Here is a 21,185-nt window from a genome sequence, read left to right on the forward strand (position 1 = left end):
TCGTGAGACAAGGTTCAACTCAAAATAGGGACGCGCCGTTGCAGGCTTGAGAGGGTGGGGCTTGGGTAGAGGCGGGAGGTATGGGGGGTTCTGAGGAAAAATAGCCAAAAAAAAGGGCACGAAACACTTATTTCTTCACTCAGGACAAGTTTATTGAGCGCCATGTGCCAGAGCCACAAAATATGCAATATACATAGTAATTCAGTGGAGAAAAATGTATTGAGCACTGCCATGGATAAGTTACTGTAAATTACTATAATCTCTGCTTCAGTATCCCCATCTGTAAAATGGGATTCATAATGGTAGGGATCCTATGTGAAGATTAAATGACATCACCACCCCTAAGGCTCCGGAAACTGTGCCTGGCAGTAGGAAGTACTTGAAGCACTAAGTGCTATTAACCCTGCTTTTGAGAATTCAGTGTCTAGCAGGGCAAGGAAATGTTCATTTCTTTCTAAATAACTCAAAAGTAAAATAGAGTTCTTGAGAAAGAGCTGAGTAATGGCGGAAACTTTCCCTATCCTGGGGAACCAATAGGTTTTTCTCTGAAGAAATAGGTTTTTTTTGTTTTGTTTTTTTGTCTTTTTGCTATTTCTTGGGCCGTTCCTGCGGCATATGGAGGTTCCCAGGCTAGGGGTCCAATCGGAGCTGTAGCCACTGGCCTACGCTAGAGCCACAGCAACGCGGGATCCGAGCCGCATCTGCAACCTACACCACAGCTCACGGCAACGCCGGATCGTTAACCCACTGAGCAAGGGCAGGGACCGAACCTGCAACCTCATGGTTCCTAGTCGGATTCGTTAACCACTGCGCCACGACGAGAACTCCTGAAGAAATAGTTTAACCAGAGGTCAAAGATGATTAGACCAGTGGGTGCTGGAAGGGCATTTGGGGCAGAAGGATCCTATTGTATGCCTTGTGAATATCGATGGCCTGTTTGGGTTTTATTTTAACTTTATTTGTTCCCTTGGAGGCGCAGCAGAAACCAACCCGACTAGGAACCTTGAGGTTGTGGGTTTGATCCCTGGCCTCGCTCAGTGGGTTAAGGATCCGGCGTTGCCATGAGCTGTGGTGTAGGTCTCAGACGCGACTTGGATCTGGTGTTGCTATGGCTCTGACGTAGGCTGGCAGCTATAGCTCCGATTCTACCCCTAGCCTGGGAGCTTCATATGCCTTGGTTGCAGCCCTCAAGACAAAAAACAAACAAACAAACAAACAAAAAAACTTTATGAAAAAAATGGAGGGATTTGATCCCAGGGTACAGATATAATACTTTAGTTTCAAGAAACATCCCTAAGCATGTGAAATCTATCTCAAAAAGACGAGTTTTCTTTCTTTTTTCCAAAGTTAAACCGACACTTACCATATGAGCCAGTAATTCCAACCAGGTGTCTATCCAAGAGAAATAAAAGCAAACATCGATATCAAAACTTATAGAACCAGGGGAGTTCCCGTCATGGTGCAGTGGTTAACGAATCCGACTAGGAACCATGAGGTTACGGGTTCGGTGGTCCCTGCCCTTTGCTCAGTGGGTTAACGATCCGGCGTTGCCGTGAGCTGTGGTGTAGGTTGCAGACGCGGCTCGGATCCCGTGTTGCTGTGGCTCTGGCGTAGGCCGGTGGCTACAGCTCCAATTGGACCCCTAGCCTGGGAACCTCCATATGCCATGGGAGCGGCCCAAGAAATAGCAACAACAACAACAACAACAACAACAAAAAAGACAAAAAACAAAAACAAAAAAACAAAACTTATAGAACCAGAGTTCCCGTCATGGTGCAGCGGAAATAAATCCGACTAGGAACTATGAGGTGCGGGTTCGATCCCTGGCCTCGCTCAGTGAGTTAACAATCCAGTATTGCTATGGCTGTCGCGTAGGGCAGCAGCCATTGCCCTGATTGGACCCCTAGCCTGGGAACCCCCATATATGCTGAGGGTGTGGCCCCAAAATGGAAAAAAAAATTAAGATTGTCAATTTTAATTATATATACAAACAGTAAATTAAACAATAAGTCATATATATAAACAGTAAAGTATTTGGATCTAACTGGGCATTCCATTTTTGGGTTTTTTTTTTTTTTTTGGCTACCCAGAGACATATGGAGTTCCCCAGCCAGAGATCAGATCCAAGCCACAGTCAGGACCCAAGCCACTTTAACCCACTCTGACAACCTGGGGATGGAACTTTTGTCCCAGTGCTCCCAAGATGCCACTGATCCCATTACGCCACAGTGAGAACTCCCCGTATTTTTCTTTACTAATAACTGGTCTCCCTCACATTGGGGTAGAAGTTGCACCATAATCAAGGAAGTTGGTGCAGAGGAGTCTAGACTAGGCCAGAGTACAAATGGGGACCCTGAGGCCCAAAGAGGGACCTGCTTGCCTGAGGTCATACGTTCAGTCAGTCTGAGGGCAAGAATGCCACTTCTAGGAATTCTCTTTTGGCACATCAGGCTAAGGATCCATCATTGTCATTGCAATGGGTTGGGTCACTGCTGAGGTGCAGGTTCCATCCCTGCCCCAGGAATCTCCCCATTCTGTAGGCGCAGGGAAAAAAAAAAAAAAACAACAACCATTTCTGCAGGTCCCCATCTCCAGGGCCCTCCTGATTCAGCACAAACTTCTTTTCCCCCAGACCTGAACCAGTGCAGAAAACCTGGCTGCTCCATGTTGAGCAGCTGAACAAAGATCAAGTTCTTTTGGAAGCCAGAGGACAGAATTCACCAAGTGGGACAGGAGGGTCCCCAAAGTGGCAGGCTGGGCAGGAAGAGGAGAGGATCCACACATTCCCACCAAATCAGAGGCCAGTGAAGCCAATAGTTGAGCCATTAGTCATTACCTAGGGAGATGACATTGCTTCCTGTCCCCTCCTTGTGATAGGACCTACTACTTGACCAGAGTAGGTAACAAACTAGGGAAGTTGCTATCTCATTCTCCACCTAGAACTGCATGAAACATCCCCTACCAGGAGTTCCCGTTGTGGTGCAGCAGAAAAGAATCAGACTAGTAACCATGAGGTTGCGGGTTTGATCCCTGGCCTCACTCAGTGGGTTAAGGATCCAGTGTTGCTGTGGCTGTAGTGTAGGCCGGCACCTGTAGCTCCCATTCAACCCCTAGCCTGGGAACCTCCATATGCTGTGGGTTCTGCCCTAAAAAGCAAAAAAAGAAACATCCCCTACTAATCAGCAGGTAACCTAAGTACCTACTGTGTGCTGCAGGCTTGATCTCCAGTTATTGCCTGGGCCATCAGCTTTCAATCCTATGATTTTCTTTTTTTTTTTTTTTTCTTTTTGCCTTTTCTAGGGCTGCTCCTGCGGCATATGGAGGTTCCCAGGCTAGGGGTCTAATCAGAGCTGTTACTGCCAGCCTATGCCAAAGTCACAGCAATGTGGGATCTGAGCCGTGTCTGGGACCTATACCACAGCTCATGGCAATGCCGGATCCTTAACCCAATGAGCAAGGCCAGGGATTGAACCTGCAACCTCATGGTACCTAGTCGGATTCGTTAACCACTGTGCCACGACGGGGACTCCAGAACGTGGTCATCTTTAAGGTGCACTATTCTGCTGACTGCAGAGATTAAAAGTATGGACCCCACAGGAATTCCATCGTGGCTCAGCGGAAATGATCCTTAACCAACTGAGCAAATCCAGGGATTGAACCCATGTCCTCATGGATGTTAGTTGGGACCGCCAAGCCACGATGGGAACTCCCAGCAACTTATTTTTAAAATGTGCTTACCTTGGAGTCCCCCTGTGGATCAGTAGGTTAGGGATCCAGCATTGTCACTTCAGCGGCTTTGGTTGCTGCTGTGGTGCCAGTTTGATCCCTGGCCCTAGAACTTCCCCATGCTATGGGCGTGGCCAAAAAAAGAAATCTTAATTAATCATATACCTCAATGTAAAAGTTAAACTACAAAACTTTTTGAAGAAAATATAGGAAAGGAGTTCCCATTATGGTACAACAACTAAACCACCTGGTGTTGTCTCTGCAGCCACTTGGGTCACTGCTGAAGTACTGGTCCAGTCCCTGGCCCGGTGCAATGGGTTAAGGATCTGGCATTTCCACAGTTGTGGTGTAGGTTATAGCTGTGACTCTGATTGCATTAGATCCCTGGCTGGGGAACTTTCATATACCACAGGTGTGACCAAAAGGAAAAAGAAAAGAAAACATAAGAGAAAGTTTTTGCAACTTTAGGGTATCTTTTTTGTTGTTATTGTTTGTTTGTCTTTTTAGGGCCACACCCATGGAATATGGTGGTTACCAGGCTAGGGGTTGAATTGGAGCTACAGCTGCTGGCCTACACCACAGCTACAGCAATGCAGGATCCAAGCTGTGTCTAAGGCCTACATCACAGCTTATGGCAACGCTGGATCCTTAACCCACTGCACCGGGCCAGGAATTGAACCTGCATCATCATGGATACTAATCAGATTTATTTCTGCTGAGCCACGATGGGAACTCGAACTTTGGAATATCTTTGAATGCAAAAATCAAAAGCTATGTAAAAACTCAACAACCTTGAGCAAGTGATTTGATTTCTCTAGGTCTTAGTTTACTCATCTGCAACACTGGAGAATCAGCAGTGTTTATCAACCGAGCTGCTATTAAGTCTATGAAGATGACACAAATATAGGCATATAAACAGCACTCACCAAATATCACCAGTGATTATTATAAGAGAGAGGTGCCTTGGGAGCTCAGAGTAGACTACATCTAGCTTAAGAAAGGTACTAAAGGAGGGCTTCCTGGAGAAAGAAGATTAGAATTTATCATTGTCTGGCTATGTGATTTGGGGCCAGTCTCTTTATCTTCATTTGAGACTATAAGGGATATAATCCTTTATTTCACAGTGATAAATTGTTATTTTCAATATTTCAAACATTTAGAAAAGTTGAAAAGGTTAGCGCTATGAATACAGTATGTTCTTCCATTACTTATCTATTGCTGCCCAACAAATTACCCCAGAATTTACTTGCTAAAAACAAAAAACAGGAGTTTCCATTGTGGCTCAGTGAGTTAAGGATCTGATATAGCATCCGTAAAGAGGCAGGTATGGAGGTCCTGTTGTGGCTCAGCAGAAACAAATCTGACTAGCATCCATGAGGATGCAGGTTCGATCCCTTGCCTTGCTTGGTGGGTTAAGGATCCGGCATTGCCGTGAGCTATGGTATAGGTCATATACGAGGCTTGGATCCCACGTTGATGTAGCTGTGGTATAGGCTGGCAGCTACAGCTCTGATTAGACCCCTATCCTGGGAAACTCCATGTGCCAAGGATGGGGCCCTAAAAGGACAAAAGCCAAGAAAAATACATAAATAAAAATAAGTTTTTAGGGAGTTTCTGTCGTGGCGCAGCGGAAATGAATCCTACTAGTATCCATGAGGATGTCAGTTGGATCCCTGGCCTCACTCAGTGGGTTGGGGATCCAGCATTGTGGTAGGCTGTGGTATAGGTCACAGACTTGGCTTGGATTCTGCATTGCTCTGGCTGTGGTTTGGCCAGCAGTTATAGTTCCCATTGTACCCCTAGCCTGGGAACCTCCATATGTTACGGGTGGGGCCTGAAAAGACAAAAAGAAAAAAAAAAGGGAATCTATATCTATATATATGACTGGGTCACTTTGCTGTACAGCAGAAAGTGGCACATTATAAATAAATTGTTCTTCAATAAAAAATTAAAAATTATACCTGAGATGTCATTTCATACACAAATACCTCAAAGTATCTCTAACTGGTAAAAACTATTATTTTTGGGGCTGTACCCATGGCATACAGAAACTCTCAGGCCAGGGATCAAACCTATGCCCAGCAGTAACTAGAGCCACAGCAGTGACAATCCTGGATCTCTGAACTGCAGAGCTGTCAGGGAATGACTAAAAACATTTTTTTAATTTTTTCTTTTAGGGTTGCATCTGAGGCATATGGAGGTTCCTGGGCTAGGGGTCCAATGGGAACTACAACTGCTGGCCAAACCACAGCCAGAGCAAAGCAGAATCCAAGCCTAGTCTGGGACCTATACCACAGCTCACCACAACGCTGGATCCCCAACCTACTGAGAGAGGCCAGGGATCCAACCGACATCCTCATGGATACTAGTAGGATTCGTTTCCGCTGTGCCACAACAGAAACTCCATAAAAACTTATTTTTATTTTCTTGGCTTTTGTCCTTTTAGAGCCCCATCCTCAGCATATGGAGGTTCCCAGGCTAGGGATCTAATCAGAGCTGTAGCCGCCGGCCTACGCCAGAGCCGCAGCAATGCAGGATCCAAGCCTACACCATAGCTCATGGCAACGCCAGATCATTAACCCACCGAGCAGGCCAGGGATCGAACTGGCAACCTCATGGTTCCTAGTCCGATTTGTTTACACTGCGCCAGGACGGGAACTCCCTAAAAACTTATTTTTAAACATCACTATCTTGTCATTACCACTCTTAGCAAAATCAACAATCTCTTTATATTACTTAATGCTCAGACCCATTCAGATTGCCCAGGCGGTTTCAAACATGCTGTTTTCCTGTGCCTGACCCTTATTTGAGGTTATAGACTGCTCCCACTCTAAATCCTATTTTCTACAAAATTCTTCTCCATAGCACTGAACTGGGTAGTTTTAATCAAATCACCTGCCTCTTTTCCCGATCAAAAAGAAAAAAAAAAAAAAAAGAGTTCTCCACGAAAGGGAATTTGGTTTGTTTTTTTCAATGCTGGTACAGAGGTGACGCTCAAGAACTACTGAAAGAGTAAATCTTTTTAACCCCTGCCATTATTGAGGGCTCTCGAGTTGCATCCTCATCCTCACAATCCTCCTACTAGGCCGGTGCTATTCTTCACTCCTATTTCACAGGTAGGAAACAATTCAGGAAGGTTAAAGTTTGATCTGCACTAGATTTTTCCTTAAATTCTGTCAGCGCTCTGAGAATAACCTCCAATCCCCTAAACTCAAACCCCTCTGGGATCCATGGCATCGTGGATCCCCAAGCCCCTGCTCTGTGCATCCTCTTCATTCTCTTCCACAGTGTGCGTGGGGGGACTACTGGTGTTGACCACGGGGCTGGGCTTTGGGGGTCTTGAAAGGCCCCCATATTGAATTGAGACTGTATCACGTAACCGCTGGAGAGCCAGAGAAGATTCTTGAGCAGGGAAAAAGTAGGCCCGTTCCTCCCTCTCCTGTCACTCTTTAGGAAAAGCGGTGAAAGGTGCCCAAACCGTCTCCCTCTGGAAGCGCCCTCGTTGCCCCTGGCAACAGATTCCTGGAGAACCACCGAGACGCAGCGCCAGAGTGTAGAGCGGGCACACCAGGCTAGCGAGCTGATGAGAGCTAGAGGCACGCCGGTCCGATTGTCACGTGGTTTGTCGCGCGAAGGCGGGACTTCCGGCGGGGACGTATTTTCTTTCCGGTTGTTGGCTATTGCTGGCCCCTCCCTGACTGGGCCTTGCGCCCCCCGCCCCCCCGGGGCTCCCAGCCGCCGGGCCGCCGCCACCATGAAGAAATTCTTCCAGGAGATCAAGGCCGACATCAAATTCAAGAGCGCGGGCCCGGGACAGAAGCTTACAGAGTCGGTCGGGTTAGTGACGGGCGCTGGGCCTTGAGGCTAGGGGGCGGGATGGGTGGAGGTAGGGCAGACTAGGCGAGAGGTGAGGGGCGGCGGAGAGTCTGAGGAGCGGGAGAGACTTCGGGGGGGCGGGTCAAGAGGAGGGTGGAAGTAAGGGGGAGGGGAAGCCTCCGGGGGCGGGGCAGGAGGGAGGGGGCGGGGCTGCAGCATTTTAGTGGTCAGTGGAGAGACCCTAGGGGGTTAGCGCGGGCGGTAAAGGGAGAGGCGGAGAGGTGGAGACGGGACCCTAAAGAGGCATTGCCTAAGATTTGGGGGAATCTAGGTGACCAGAGCTTTGGGACTGAGCCTGGAGAAGTAGAACTGGAGTGGCAAAAAGTCGTGAGGCTTAGAGTTCATGGCAGTAGCGGTCTGGGCTTTGGTTCTGGAGCAGGAGGGAGAATGGGGTGAGAATCTGGATCTCCAGGAAGCCTAAGGCATTGTTGGAAGGGTAGGGAGGGGCTTGGGAGGTCTGGGTGAATTGGGAGGGGCTGTTCTGAAGGTGCTGAGGAAGATCTGGAAGGAGAAAGTGGGCAGGTGGGTGGAGGTGAGGAGCCGGAGGAGTCTGGAAGGAGACTGGGGCCTCCTGAGTGATGGCTGAGCCAGCCTGGATCCCCTGGGGGAGACCTGGGAGGGGAGGGGAAGTTGGCCTGCACTTCCAGGCCTCTGAGACTTATCTGGTGAGGACTTTGAGAGAAGAACGGCTTGGAGACCCACAGGAAACTCCGTAGGGAGGTGGCCAAGGGGCCAGTGCTGTGCAGAGGATAGTGAAGAGCTAGAGCAGGTGAGGATGCCAGTCTGAGGGCCAGTGGGCTGAGAAGGAGGCTTCACTGGTGGGTGGGACAAGCAGAGGGGCTGGGGGACATGAGGGGGGTTAGGCTTGGGAGGAACTGGAGAAAGATGTCAGCTTGGGGAGGGGTCTGCGAAGAATAATGGAAGGATTGTAAAGAGGTGGGGGCTAGGAGGGGTTTGGAGGAGAAGCAGGGAGGCTGGCAGGAAGGGGGTGGTGAGGGACTCATGAGGCATTGGGGGTGGGTGAGGGAGGGCGAGTGCGTGGCAAGCACATCAGGGCATCTGTCACGAGGATTGGGGGTTCCCGAGGTTCTTGGGAGGGGATCGCTGAGTGGGATGAAGGAGGCCCATGAGGGCCCAACCCATGAGTAAGGGAGGGAAGTGCAATTCCTGGAAGCTTTAGAGGGAAGAAGAGGGCAGCTTAAGGGGGGCCTGGGGAGAGCAGTGGGGCAGACAAGGGGGTCCATTCATGTGTTAAACAACTAGTGGGTGGAGGTGGGGGGCTGGTGCAGCTGGGACAGTGCGTGACAGGAAGGAGGTGGGGGCTGAGTGGGTGATGGTTGTGTCAGACTGGAGGCCTGGGAGGAGAGGGGAGGGACTTCATGTGCAAATCTAGGCTTCTGGTGTCTGGAGCAAGATGGGAGATTCAGGGTACGTGTGAGGGTGTGTGTCCCACACTGTTACAGGGTGAAAATCCCTGCACTCTCAGAGGGGGAAGGTGGACAAGTAAACCAATACAGAAATGGTGAAAGATAGGCTGCGAAGAAAATTATACAGGGTGGAGTTAGCAAGCAATGTTGGGGACTGTCAGAGGGCCTGGGAATGCCTCTCTGAGGAGGTGATGTTGAGTTGAGAGCTGGAAGAGGTGAGAGTCAGGCATGTGGAAATCAACCCCTGTCCACACGCACACGCACATACCCTTGATGCAGCCCCTGCGTCATCCCAGCGGAATGCTTCAGGCAAAAGGCACAGAAAGTGCAAAGGTCCTGTGGTAGGATGGACCTGTGTAGAGAACAGCAGGGAATGTAAACAGAACCAAAGGAGGAAACGGGGCAGCTTGTGAAGGGCCTGTAGGCCGCAGAGGCTCTAGGAATCTGTCGTGCGTGCCGTGGGAGCACTTTGCATCGAGAAGTGACTAGCCCTGGCCTGGGTTTTAGAAGGATCCCTCTGGTGGCCCAGAGGAGTCATGAAGGGGGTGGGTGAGGGGTCTTGGAAAAAGGGCGTTTTTATGGAAAGATGCAGTGGGGGTGGAGCTACATGTCTTGTGTCTGAGCCTGAGGCCTGTGAACTGAGAGTCTTGGCTCTTGAGAAGGTTCTAGAAATAGAGCACAGGTGATTCCAACTATTGGAGTTAGAAGAGCGTCCTGAGGCTAGGAGGAGAGTGAGGTAGGTGAGTCAGACCAGGGTGGGAGGAAGGACTTCTCTGCTGGAACGTCAAGTCCAGGTCCTTTTCATGCTTGGTCGGGTTAGGCAGCCGCCCATCCCATGGGGTGATCGCCCTACTTACTCCCCGGGGTGGAAGGGAGATTAAAGCAGCTCTTTGTCACACTCTCCACATAGAGCCTGCCTGTGGCCGGGCACACTGCCTGAGCGTCCATGCCCCTCTGGGGCTTGTGAAGGGGCATCTGGGGACCTCCCTTGGAGGAACAGCTAGCTCTTGGCGTGCTGCCTGGTACACGATAGGTGCTCAGTAGATGAAGCGTCAATGTCTCACCATTGTAGACAGTAAGGGTGGAGACTTGCCCAGGGAAGGGAGTGGAAGAGGAGCAAGGTCTGTGCATCGCATCAGCCCCTGTGGACTCTAGCTGCCTTCCTGCCTGCTCCATGGCCCTGCAAGCCCAGGTGGGCATGCTTACCTGACAGATGACTCTGAGGCCCAAGCCGGTGCAAGATTGCCTGAAGGGGCAGAGCTGGGAGCCAGACCATCATCTGCTTCTAGGGGCTCCTCCATCTGTGTTAGGACCCTCTGGTGGCCATGGTGGCCCATGGGGAACAGACATGGGTCTGTCTGCTGGGGCAGAAGCGCCTCTGCCTGTCCCATGTCACCTCACTGCTCCTCCATTCCTCCTTAGGGAGAAGGCCCCCAAGGAAAAGCCCAAGCAGCAGGCGCTCCGGCAGCCCCGCCAGGGACCTACTGATGAGGCTCAGATGGCGGCCGCGGCGGCCCTGGCCCGGCTCGAGCAGAAGCAACCCAAGGCGCGGGGCCCCACATCCCAGGATTCTATCCGGAACCAGGGTGAGCCTCCACTGTCCTCCAGCCACAGCTGGGGTGTGTGGGGGAGGCAGGGCCGGCCTCTGCCCTTCCATCCTCGAGGCTGATCTTCCACTGTTCATGGGTCCCAGACCCTGTGCTTGGCTCTGGATGAAAATAACTACGTAACTGATGCTTTGGAGTGGGAGAGATTTTTAAATCACAATTGTGAGCAAGTCCACAAAGGGAAACGCAGGTGAAAAGGCAGAGGGGTCTGCGGTGGTCTGGGTGACATGCATGTCAGGGGAGCTGTGGCAGGGAAATGGGAGCAGGGGCTCAGAGGAGAAGCATGTGTCTGGTGCAGCCTGCGGGGCATGGAGAGACGGTGGGCTGGGCAGATCTCAAGCTGGACGGACCAGAACTTGACTCACATGAGGCTCTAGGCCAGAGATGGCATGCCTGGCTCACGGGGCCACATACTGACGCATCTCTGTCTCTCCCTCCAGTGAGAAAGGAACTTCGAGCTGAAGCAACTGTCAGTGGGAACCAGGAGGCCGCAGGGACCAACACGGTAAAAGTGGCAAAGCCTCATGGTGGCAACATGATGCCCCCGGGGAGTGAGAGACCTGCGAGCCCTTAGAGGGCCCATTTGAGTCCTCTCCTGTGTTGGTCTGATTGGTACCTAGCCCTGGGCTGTGCGCATCAGGTGCTGGGGAGGGTGGGGAGACACAAAAGAGATTTTGGAGTGGATTGAGGTTACTGTCACCTCTGGGAACTCCCCCTTAAAAAGTGGAGGTAGCCTCTCTTGAGCATGGTGCCTTCCGGGACCTGAATACTTGGCACCTAATGATGCCAGGCACTGGGAGAGGGATTGCACCTCCATTAAGTTGTTGCCAACCCACTCCCCTTAACACCATGAGGGTAGGTGCTATTGTAGTTCCCACTTTTCTGAAGAAAAAAACTGAGGTTCAGAAAGGTGAGGCCAGTTGTCCTTGGTCATGTACCTCGAAGCCACCAGCAGCAGGACTAGAACCCTAGTCTGGCTGAGTCCAAAGCCCTTACCTTTAGTGGCACCTTTAGCCTTACCTCTGCTGCCTTCCTTGGAGGTAGGAGGGCACCATGCAAATTGGTGTAATCAGGGAGGCCTTCCTGGAGGAGGTGGGCCTCAAAAGAGCCTGGCAGAAAGGGTGTTCTGAGCAGCACCACCTGTAAGGCCTCCCTCAGTTTTAGAGTGGAAGGGACCCTGGAGATTGCCTAGACTGGAGGCCCAGAGTGAGGCCAGGACTTGTCCAGGGCACTGTGACTCCCACGTTTCCTACCAAAGCCCCTTCCTCACCAGATAGGGGGATGGGAACTGCAGGAGCCATCAATTGAGCACTAATTCTCTGTCCAGAGCTATTACATTCTTTCTGTTCCTTGTATAATTCAGAGCTGGTCCCTAGGGGACATCTTAACAGATCAGAAGACAGGCTCAGAGGGGTCGGCCACTGGTCCAAGGTATCCCATGGCTGATAGGTGAAGGAGCAGTCCTGGGACCAGGGATCTCTGCCTCCCAGGGCCACACTCTCAGTCCTGTGGCACTAGGGTGGCTCAATGAGGCCTCTGTTTACAGTCCAGGCTCTGATACCTTCACCCATCCTTCCAGGTGCCCGAGCCCAAAGAAGAAGGCTCAGCCCACCTAGCGGTGCCTGGAGTGTACTTCATCTGCCCGCTCACGGGGGCCATCCTGAGGAAGGACCAGCGGGATGCCCGCATCAGAGAGGCCATTCTCTCGGTGAGTACCAGCCCCAGAAGCCCAGGTGGCACAGAGCCCCTGTAGTTTCTCCATCTGCCTATTTTGCAGTCCTGTTCTTTTTTTTTTTTTTTTTTTTTTTTTTTTTGGCTGCATCCACCCACTGCATGTAGAAGTTCCTGGGCCAGGGAGTGAACCTACACCTCAGCAGTGATCCAAGCCACTACAGTGACAACGCTGAATCTCTAACCCACTGTGCCACAAGAGAACGCCAGTTGTGGTCCTGTTTTAACCTCTCCAAAGAGGGGATACTCTGGAAGTTCCCTGGTGGTCTGGTGGTTAGGATTTGGCACTCGTACCACTGTGGCCTGGGTTTAATCCCTGTTCTGGGAACTGAAATTCTACCATCAAGCTGCCATGCTCCATTACCAAAAAAATAAAATAAAATAAAATAATGAGGGAAAATGAGGGAATACTAACTTGTGGGATAGACTTCAAAATACAGAAGGGGAGTTCCCATTGTGCAGCAGAAACAAATCCAACTAGGAACCATGAGATTGGAGGTTCAATCCCTGGCCTCGCTCAGTGCATTAAGGATCCGGCATTGCCGTGAGCTGTGGTATAGGTGGCAGACACAGCTCAGATCTGGTGTTGCTGTAGCTATGGTGTAGGGCAGCAGCTGTAGCTCTGATTCAACCCCTAGCCAGGGAACCTCCATATGTTACAGGTGCAGCCCTAAAAAGCAAAAACAAACAAACAAACAAAAACCCAACAAAATACAGAAGGGTAGGCTAGGAAAAGCTGCCTCCCACCCACCTCACAGCCACCCTCCTCGAGGTAGCTGATATAAGTAGTTGAAGTCTCTTTTCAGAGATGCTCTGGAGTTCCTGTCATGGCACAGTGGAAACGAATCTGACTGGGAACCATGGGTTTGCGGGTTCGATCCCTGGCCTCACTCAGTGGGTTGAGGATCCGGCATTGCCATGAGCTGTGGTGTGGTCGCAGACGTGGCCCCGGATCGGGTATTGCTGTGGCTGTGGTGTAGGCCGGTGGCAACAGCTCCGACTGTACCCCTGGCCTGGGAACCTCTAGTGTTGCGGGTGTGGCCCTAAAAAGCCAAAAAAAAAAAAAAAAAAAGCTCCAATTACAGGCAAACTTCCAGTGCATCTGTATCCCTCACACTTGTGTTTTTGTTCTTTGTTTGTTTTTGCTTTCTTTATTTTTTAGGGCCACACCCATTTCATATGGAAGTTCCCAAGCCAGGGTAGATTTGGAGCTGCAGCTGCCAGCCTCTGCCACAGCCACAGCAACACCAGATCCGAGCCTCCTTTGTGATCTACACCCCGGCTCAAGGGAATGCCTTAACCCACTGAGCAGGCCAAGGATTGAACCTGTAACTTCATGGTCACTAGTCGGGTTCGTTAACCACTGAGCAATAACAGTAACTATGGCTTGGTTTTGATCCCTGGCCCTGGAATTTCTGCATGCCGTTGGCATAGCCCAAAATTAAATAAAAAATAAATGAAAATCAAAAAGATTCCATTTCTGGGAGAGCCAAAGTCATAATTAAAAAAAAACCTAGGGGAGGGGGAGGCAGTGGGATGGACTGGGAGTCTGGGGTTAATAAATGCAAACCATTGCATTTGGAGTTGATAGGCAATGAGATCCTGTTGTATAGCACAGGGAAGTATGTCCACTCACTTATGATGGAGCGTGATAATGTGAAAAAAAAAATGTGTGTATGTGTGTGACTGGGTCACTTTGCTGTACAGTAGAAATTGAACACTGTAAACCAAGTATAATGGAAAAAATATAAATCATAAAAATTTTTTAGGTGGTTCCCGAAGTGGCCTAGTGGTAGTGAACCCAACTATTATCCATGAGGTTACGGGTTCTATTCCTGGCTTCGCTCAGTGGGTTAAAGGGTCTGGCCTTCCCATGAGCTGCGGTGTAGGTGGCAAACGTGGCTCAGATCCCTCGTTGCTATGGCTGTGGTGTAGGCTGACACCTGTAGCTCCTATTCGACCCCTAGTCTGGGAACTTCCATATGTTGTGGGTGAGGCCCTTGGGGGAAAAAAAGACAGAAAATTTAAAAAAAAAAATCCTTCTGTATTTGGGAATAATTTAAACCTAAAGAAAAACTGCAAGAATAACAAAAAGAACAGCTGACTATTCTTTACCCAGGTTTGAGTATCCTATTACTGTTCTGACAATTACTACGAACTTGGTGCCTTCCAGCAGCACACCTCTCCTCTTACAGTTCTGGAGGTTAGAAGTGGGACTTGGGTCTTGCTGGTCTACAGTCGAGGTGGCCCCAGGGCTGTGTGCTTCTGAGAGCTCGAGGTCAGTTCCTTGGCCTTTTCCACCTTCCAGGATGTCTTCCTCCGTCTTCACAGCAAGGCAGGTCTTTCTCAGCTGCCATTTCCCTGCTTTTCTCTGCTTCTTTCTTCTCTCCCCCCTTTTAAAGGCTCTTATGATTCCACTGGGCTCACCTGTATAATCCAGGCTAATCCTATTTTAAGGTCGCTGATCAGTAGCCTTAACTCCATTTGCCACGTTCACACCCCCACCCCCACCACGTAACATATTTCCAGCTTCCAGGGATCAGGACCCAGATGGCTCTGTCATTCTGCTAATCTTACCCAGGCTTACCAGTTGTTAACATCTTTACCCCATTTGCTCTATCACCCCTCTGTTTTTTTCTGAGCACTTTGAAAGACCTGCCTTCTCTGTAGTGACTGCATGATTCACTGTAAATTCTTCCCTATTTAACCAGCTCTATGTTGATGAGCACGTAGGAAGTTTCTAGTCTCTTGCTAATGAGAACGGTTTATATGATGAAAACCTTGTCTGTACATCACTTTGAGCTCTAGGGTCAGTTCCAGAAGTGGAAGGACACGTATTTAAAAGCTTTGGATAGTTGTAAGCAGATGAACCTCCATGGGGGTTGTCCGGATTCACATTCCCACTAGCAGTGTGGGAGAAGGTACCCATTTTCCTGTCTCCCCAGTATCACTGTGGATTATCAAGCTTTTTTTTATTATCCACATTGCTAGGTAAAAATATGATCTCAGCAGAGTTTTAATTTGCTTTTCCCTTTTTTGGGTCCAGTTAGCTGTTTTCACATAAGAGTTCATTCTTTGCCAATTTTTGTGTTAGGTAGTGGGTTTTTTTTTTTTTTTCTTATTGATATGTCGGCACTGTTTACATATTAGGAGAATTAGCTTTTTGCCTATGATTTGACTTGTGACTGTTTTTTCAGTTGTTTACTTTTAGACTTGTTTTTGGTCACTTTGCCATGTGGAAGTTTTTGATCTTTATGTAATTCAATGTGTCAGTCTTATTTCGGGTTTTGTGGCATACGTAGACAGGTCCTCCCCACTTGGGGATTGAAACAATTCTCCTATGGTTTTTCTAGTGCTGTTCTGTTTTGCCTTTTGTTGTTTGTTTTGTTTTAATGTTTAAAGCTTTGATCCAACTCGAATTTATCCCTGTGTAGAATATGAGGCATGGAGCTAGTGTGGTTTTTTTTGTTTTTTTGGTTTTTTCCCCCAGATTGTTACCCAGTTTTCTCCAATCCCCATTTATTGAAAACATCTATCTTTTGGTCACAGCTGTGAAATCTCTCCTTTTTGGACATTCTGTTTCTTTGTCTGTTGTCTGTTTGTCCTAATTTAAAGGAGGCTGCAGGCTGCCTGGAAACATCTGAGAACAGTGTGTGGAGCTTCAGCTCTTCCCTGTGGGGTGGGTGCGCTTGTCCTAAGGAGGCCTCCATCTCACTGACACTGGTCTGCAGATCTGCTTTCTCTGCCCTTCCTGGCCCTCTTGTCCTACCCTGGTAACTAAACTTGCAGACTGCGCTGGCAGAGCTGAGCTAGCCTTTTGGATCAGCTGTCTGACCCATGGCTGCTGAAGACTCAAGCCTGTGTAGTTGAGGGAAGGTGGCTGGGGTGGGACAGAAGCCCCACCCTGCCTTCCAGGAGCTCTGAGCACTCCCGGGCCAGACTGAGGCTGCCCAGGTAGATGTGCATGGATTGGGTCATAGGTGCTCTGCCACATCACCTCTGGCAACCCAACTGTTCACCCCCCACTGTTATACAGCAGAACAAATGAATTTGGGTCAGATACAGGTGCCAGCCTTGCTTGTGAGACAACACGGTGTGGCTGTGCGCAGTGGCCATCCAGAGCGTGAGCAGATATGCTCCTCGCCTTAGTTATCCATTCATAGCCTTTTCCCACTGGGATGCTGAGAGAGTCCCTGGAGGTGCCTGGAGGCTAGGCTGGCTGAGGGATCAAATGGGGGCCATGTGACCTCTGCAGTTCTGCCCCTCCCCAGGGAAGCAGGTGAAACCCCAGAAGCACAGGGACTAGAAGATTTCCACTATTTTGCCTCCCCCAGCTGTGCACCAGGCAGCCACAGGTCACAGACCTCTTTTGCATCCATCCTGTCTCTGCTGCCTCAGTCTATCCCTAGAATGTCCCTCAGTGGGCTGGGGGATTAGGAGGGATGGTGTGTCCACGGTGGCCAGCAGGTTCCGGATCTAGAGGCTGCAGCGCCCTTGGCGGTGCTTAGTGCTGGGTTTGGGCTCCAGAGCAGAAAGCAAAGATGTGTGTCAGACCAACCTAGGGTGGCGTAACCCAGGCTGCCAATGCCCCCTCTTTCCTAGAGGTGGGGGGAGGGTGAGGCCCAGGCTGGAGTTCTCAAAAGGGCTTTTCTCCTTGTTCTGCTGGGCCTGCACGATCGAGTTTGCTTTGGTCACATGCTAGGGCCTGCTGTGAGAAAGTTCTGTTATCACTGGTGTCACTAGACCCAGTTGCTTGGCTGGCATGGCCTCCAGGCGCCAAAATGGGCACTTTCTTTTTTTTTTTTTTTTTTGTCCTTTTAGGGCCACACCCACGGCATATGAAAGTTCCCAGGATAGGGGTCAAATTGGAAATGTAGCCACTGGCCCAGATCACAGACACAAGGCCAATCCAAGCTACATCTTCTACCTACACCACAGCTCACGGCAATGCCAGATCCTTAACCCACTGAGCGAGGCCAGGGATCAAACCCATATCCTCATAGATACTAGTTGGATTCATTACCGCTGAGCCACAACATGAACTCCGGTGGGCCCTTTCTGACTCGCTTTCCTCCCTCCTCCCAGCACTTTTCCACCGACCCAGTGGCTGCTTCTATCATGAAGATCCACACGTTCAACAAGGACCGTGACCGGGTGAAGCTGGGCGTGGACACCATTGCCAAGTGAGTGGGTGGACCCCACCCCTCCCACCAGGGTCCCAGCTCCTAGGCCTCCATTGCAACCTGCTGAGGGAGCCTGGAGGGAGCATGGCCCTGGGAGTGCAGCCAGGCCCCACCCTTCACTCCCCTAAGCCCTTGGGGAGGGGGCTTGGCCTCTCTGGGCCTCAGTTTAGCTATCTCTAAAACGAAGAGTTTTGCCAATTTAGGGGTTCCCAACCCTGACTTCCCTCCCAGAGCATCAGAACATGAAGGAGGCAGGGTTTTCCCCTGCCCCCAGTTCCTCTGACTGAGCAGGTCCAGAGGGGCCCAGGGGTCCATGTTGCCCAGGAGCCTCTGAGCTATCTCTGGGCACCATTATTCTGTCTCTGCCTGCTCCACCCCACCGTGGTGGTTCCTCAGTGCCCCCAGTGGGAGAGCCTAGACTGAGGAGGCCCAGTGATGGGGGCAGCAGGGGTTGGGCTCCGAGGGTGTCCAGGGTATGATGGCAGGCTTTCCTGGGTCACTCGTAGTACAAGCTGACGTGGCTGTGAGCTGCCATCCTTGTTCACCCCAGGTACTTGGATAATATCCACCTGCATCCGGAGGAGGAGAAATACCGGAAGATCAAGCTGCAGAACAAGGTGTTCCAGGTGAGGGCTGCCACCAGACTTAGCCTGGTGTGGCTAGCATGGCCAGGCCCGAGGCCACCCAGGACCCAGTCCAGCAGTAGGAGCAGGTGGCCTGCAGATAGCCAGAGGGGGCCAGAGCCAGGCTGCAGAAAGGCCCCTGCAGGAGTTGGGAGTTGGCAGGTGGGGAGGGGGATTCCTAAGCACAGGTTGTGTACAGTATGCATACAGTGTCTGCTCTCCCCACCAGCCACAGCATGTTTCGGCTTTTCTTTGAATTCATTGGAAACACATCAGCACTGGGGAGATTTTTCACGGACAGACTTCTGGTTTCTGTGGAGAAATCAAAGGGCCTCCCACCCTGGCCCTTTGGTACCTGTGCAGCTGGCAGGGCTCCACTGTTTCCTGGTGGCCCCCTCTGAAGCCCAGCATCACACAGCCCACCTCCCTCACTTTTGGGGATTCCCTCGCCCCTCAGCCTCCTTTGCTCTGGTGTTGACCTTTCAGGGTCCCAGGCCCTATGTAAGCTAAGCCCCACAGACAGCTTCAGGGGTTCATCCTCTCTGGGGACAGAGCAGCTCTGAGACCCGGGACTTTGGGAGGAGGATGGGGTGAGCAACAAGGCTGGTGGGGTGCATGGGGGCCTCCAAGGTCCCATATGACCTCTGGTTCTGCTCTCAGGAGCGCATTAACTGCCTGGAAGGGACCCACGAGTTTTTTGAGGCCATCGGCTTCCAGAAGGCACTGCTTCCAGTCCCTGACCAGGGTAAGACGAATAGAGAAGAGCCTTGGCTGAGCCCAAAGAGGGTGGTGGGAGGGGCCTGGCTCAGAGTTGACATCCCTGTATGTCACAGAGGGCCCTGAAGAGTTCTACGTGCTGAGCGAGGCGGCCTTGGCCCAGCTACAGAGTCTGGAACGGCACAAAGAGCAGCTGTTGCACGCCGAGCCTGTGCGGGCCACACTGGCCCGTCAGTGCCGGGTCTTCCGGCCCTCGCCCCTGGCCTCCCAGTTCGATCTGCCCATGGATTTCTTCAACCTCACTGCCGAAGAGATAAAGCGGGAGCAGAGGCTGCGGTCTGAGGCCGTGGAGCGGCTGAGCGTGCTGCGGACCAAGGCCATGCGCGAGAGGGAGGAGCAGAGGGAGATGCGCAAGTACACGTACACACTGCTGCGCGTGCGCTTCCCTGATGGCTGCCTGCTGCAGGGTGCGTGCTGGGCTCTTCCCTGGGGGCTCCGGTGGGTCCAGGGTGGTTCCTACAGGCTTCAGCGCCACTCTGACTGTCCCCCCCCCACCCCCCAGGGACCTTCTACGCCCGGGAGCGGGTGGCGGCACTGTACGGCTTTGTCCGTGAGGCCTTGCAGAATGACTGGCTACCTTTTGAGCTGCTGGCCTCAGGAGGGCAGAAGTTGTCAGAGGACGAGAACCTGGCCTTCAATGAGTGTGGGCTGGTGAGTGGCAGGCTCCCCAGATCCAGATTGGCTCTGGGTTCTTGTTGAATTGGCACATACTCCCTACCCTCGTGAGGGGCATGCTTTTCAGTTTGGGATGGCATTAGGGGAAGGCATCCTGGAGCCAGGCTCCCTGGGTGTAAGTCTTCCTTGTACTGTGACCTTGAGTAACTTTTCTGTGTCTATAAAAATGGGAAATCAGTCTCTTAGAGTCCTCGGAGGAGCAGAACCAAGATGGCATTCAGAATACAAAGAATTGGGGTTCCCATTGTGGCTCAGTGGATTAACAACCCGACTAGTATCCATGAGGATGCAGGTTGGCTTCCTGGCTTCACTCAGTGGATTAAGGATCTGGCGTTGCCATGAGCTGTGGTGTAGGTCGCAGACATAGCTCGGATCTGGTGTTGCTGTGGCTGTGGTGTAGGCCAGCAGCTATGGCCCCAATTCGACCCCTAACCTGGGAATTTCCATATGTCATGGGTGTGACCCTAAAGAGACAAAACAAAACAAAACAAACAAAAAACCAAGGAATTACTGGGAAGGATGCAGGAAGGGGCCAGAGAGCAGTGAGACACTGATTCAGGGAGCCCGGCAAGGAGGCCTGGACAGGAAGTCCTGATTGCTGCCTGAGACTGAGTTTGCTTCAGGCAGGCCAGGAGACCTCCCCAAGCCTGAATCACAGTCAGAGGAGCCTGTGTTAAAGGAATGGACTGACTGCATGTGCAATGTTACCAGCGGGAAGTAGCCACAGGGCAGAATGGCCCTGGCTCCAGCACAAAGATTTGAACATGAAGAGAGGAGCTCTGTTTTCCCAGACAGAGCCAGAGTGAGGCTGAGGCTTCTCACCCCATTGCAGGTACCCTCAGCGCTCCTGACCTTCTCATGGGACGCAGCTGTGCTAGAGGACATCAAGGCTGCAGGGGCCAAGCCAGACACATCTATCCTGAAACCTGAGCTCCTGTCGGCCATCGAGAAGCTCTAGTGAAATAAAAGCAGGGCTGGCTTCAGCTCCTGTGGGTCTGTGTTATGCTCTCCTGCTTTTTCCACATTCCCTCTGTCCCGGCCCCTCTGCCACTACCAGGCCTCCCAGCTTCCTCTGGAGACATGGGGAGGATGCCAGCTGGCCCCAGACACATGCTGTGACTGCCTCTGGGAGAGGGCAGCCACGACTAACCTGTTTCACAGAACCCCTGGGCATGTCATCTGTGGGCACTCCCTGGGCAGGAGAATGGGCCTGCAGCTCCGGCCCCGTCCCCATGTACTTGGCCCATGTGGCTGCAGCTGGCATGAGGGTGACACTGGGCCTGTCAAGGACATAATTCTATAAAACTGTAAACTTGAATAAATAGGATGTTTGACTAGTTTCCTAATGGTGAGTTTAAGCTGTGGGATGCAGGGTAGGGTCAATAGCTGCAGTGCCACCTGTAGCAGGGATGGGCCAACGCCCCCCCTCCCCCCCCCGCCAGTGAAGTGGGACCAGATGGATACTTGCTTTCGTGAAGGTATCTGGGGGGGAGCCCTGCATGTCTGAGGTAAGTTCTTCACTTCTTGAGTTTTCCTGGGCAGGGAATCCCTAACCTTTGC

At 51.3% G+C, this 21,185-nt stretch overlaps 1 protein-coding gene across 5 annotated transcripts; it reads left to right on the forward strand.

Moving 5' to 3' along the window:
* The first annotated feature begins 7,433 nt into the window (after positions 1-7,433).
* On the forward strand, positions 7,434-20,971 carry UBXN6 (UBX domain protein 6). Of its 5 annotated transcripts, none has more exons than XM_085013229.1 (11): positions 7,794-8,371; positions 10,102-10,221; positions 10,452-10,615; positions 11,077-11,141; positions 12,216-12,344; positions 17,453-17,550; positions 18,101-18,176; positions 18,834-18,918; positions 19,007-19,357; positions 19,453-19,601; positions 20,458-20,971. In XM_085013229.1, the coding sequence occupies exons 3-11, from the start codon at positions 10,528-10,530 to the stop codon at positions 20,581-20,583; spliced, it is 1,167 nt and encodes a 388-aa protein (XP_084869355.1). In that variant the 5' UTR covers positions 7,794-8,371; positions 10,102-10,221; positions 10,452-10,527; the 3' UTR covers positions 20,584-20,971. The 5 variants fall into 5 exon arrangements, with proteins under 5 accessions (XP_005661385.2, XP_003123117.5, XP_084869355.1 ...); XM_085013230.1 differs by having other exon boundaries at positions 7,794-7,994; XM_005661328.4 differs by lacking the exons at positions 7,794-8,371; positions 10,102-10,221 and adding an exon at positions 7,434-7,563 and having other exon boundaries at positions 20,249-20,971.
* The last annotated feature ends 214 nt before the right edge of the window (positions 20,972-21,185 follow it).

Source organism: Sus scrofa, chromosome 2 (assembly GCF_054392235.1).
Source record: "Sus scrofa isolate SSC_HxYL_T2T_F1_AM1 chromosome 2, Sscrofa_HxYL_maternal_Yorkshire_Landrace_v2.0, whole genome shotgun sequence".
Taxonomy (NCBI): domain Eukaryota; kingdom Metazoa; phylum Chordata; class Mammalia; order Artiodactyla; family Suidae; genus Sus; species Sus scrofa.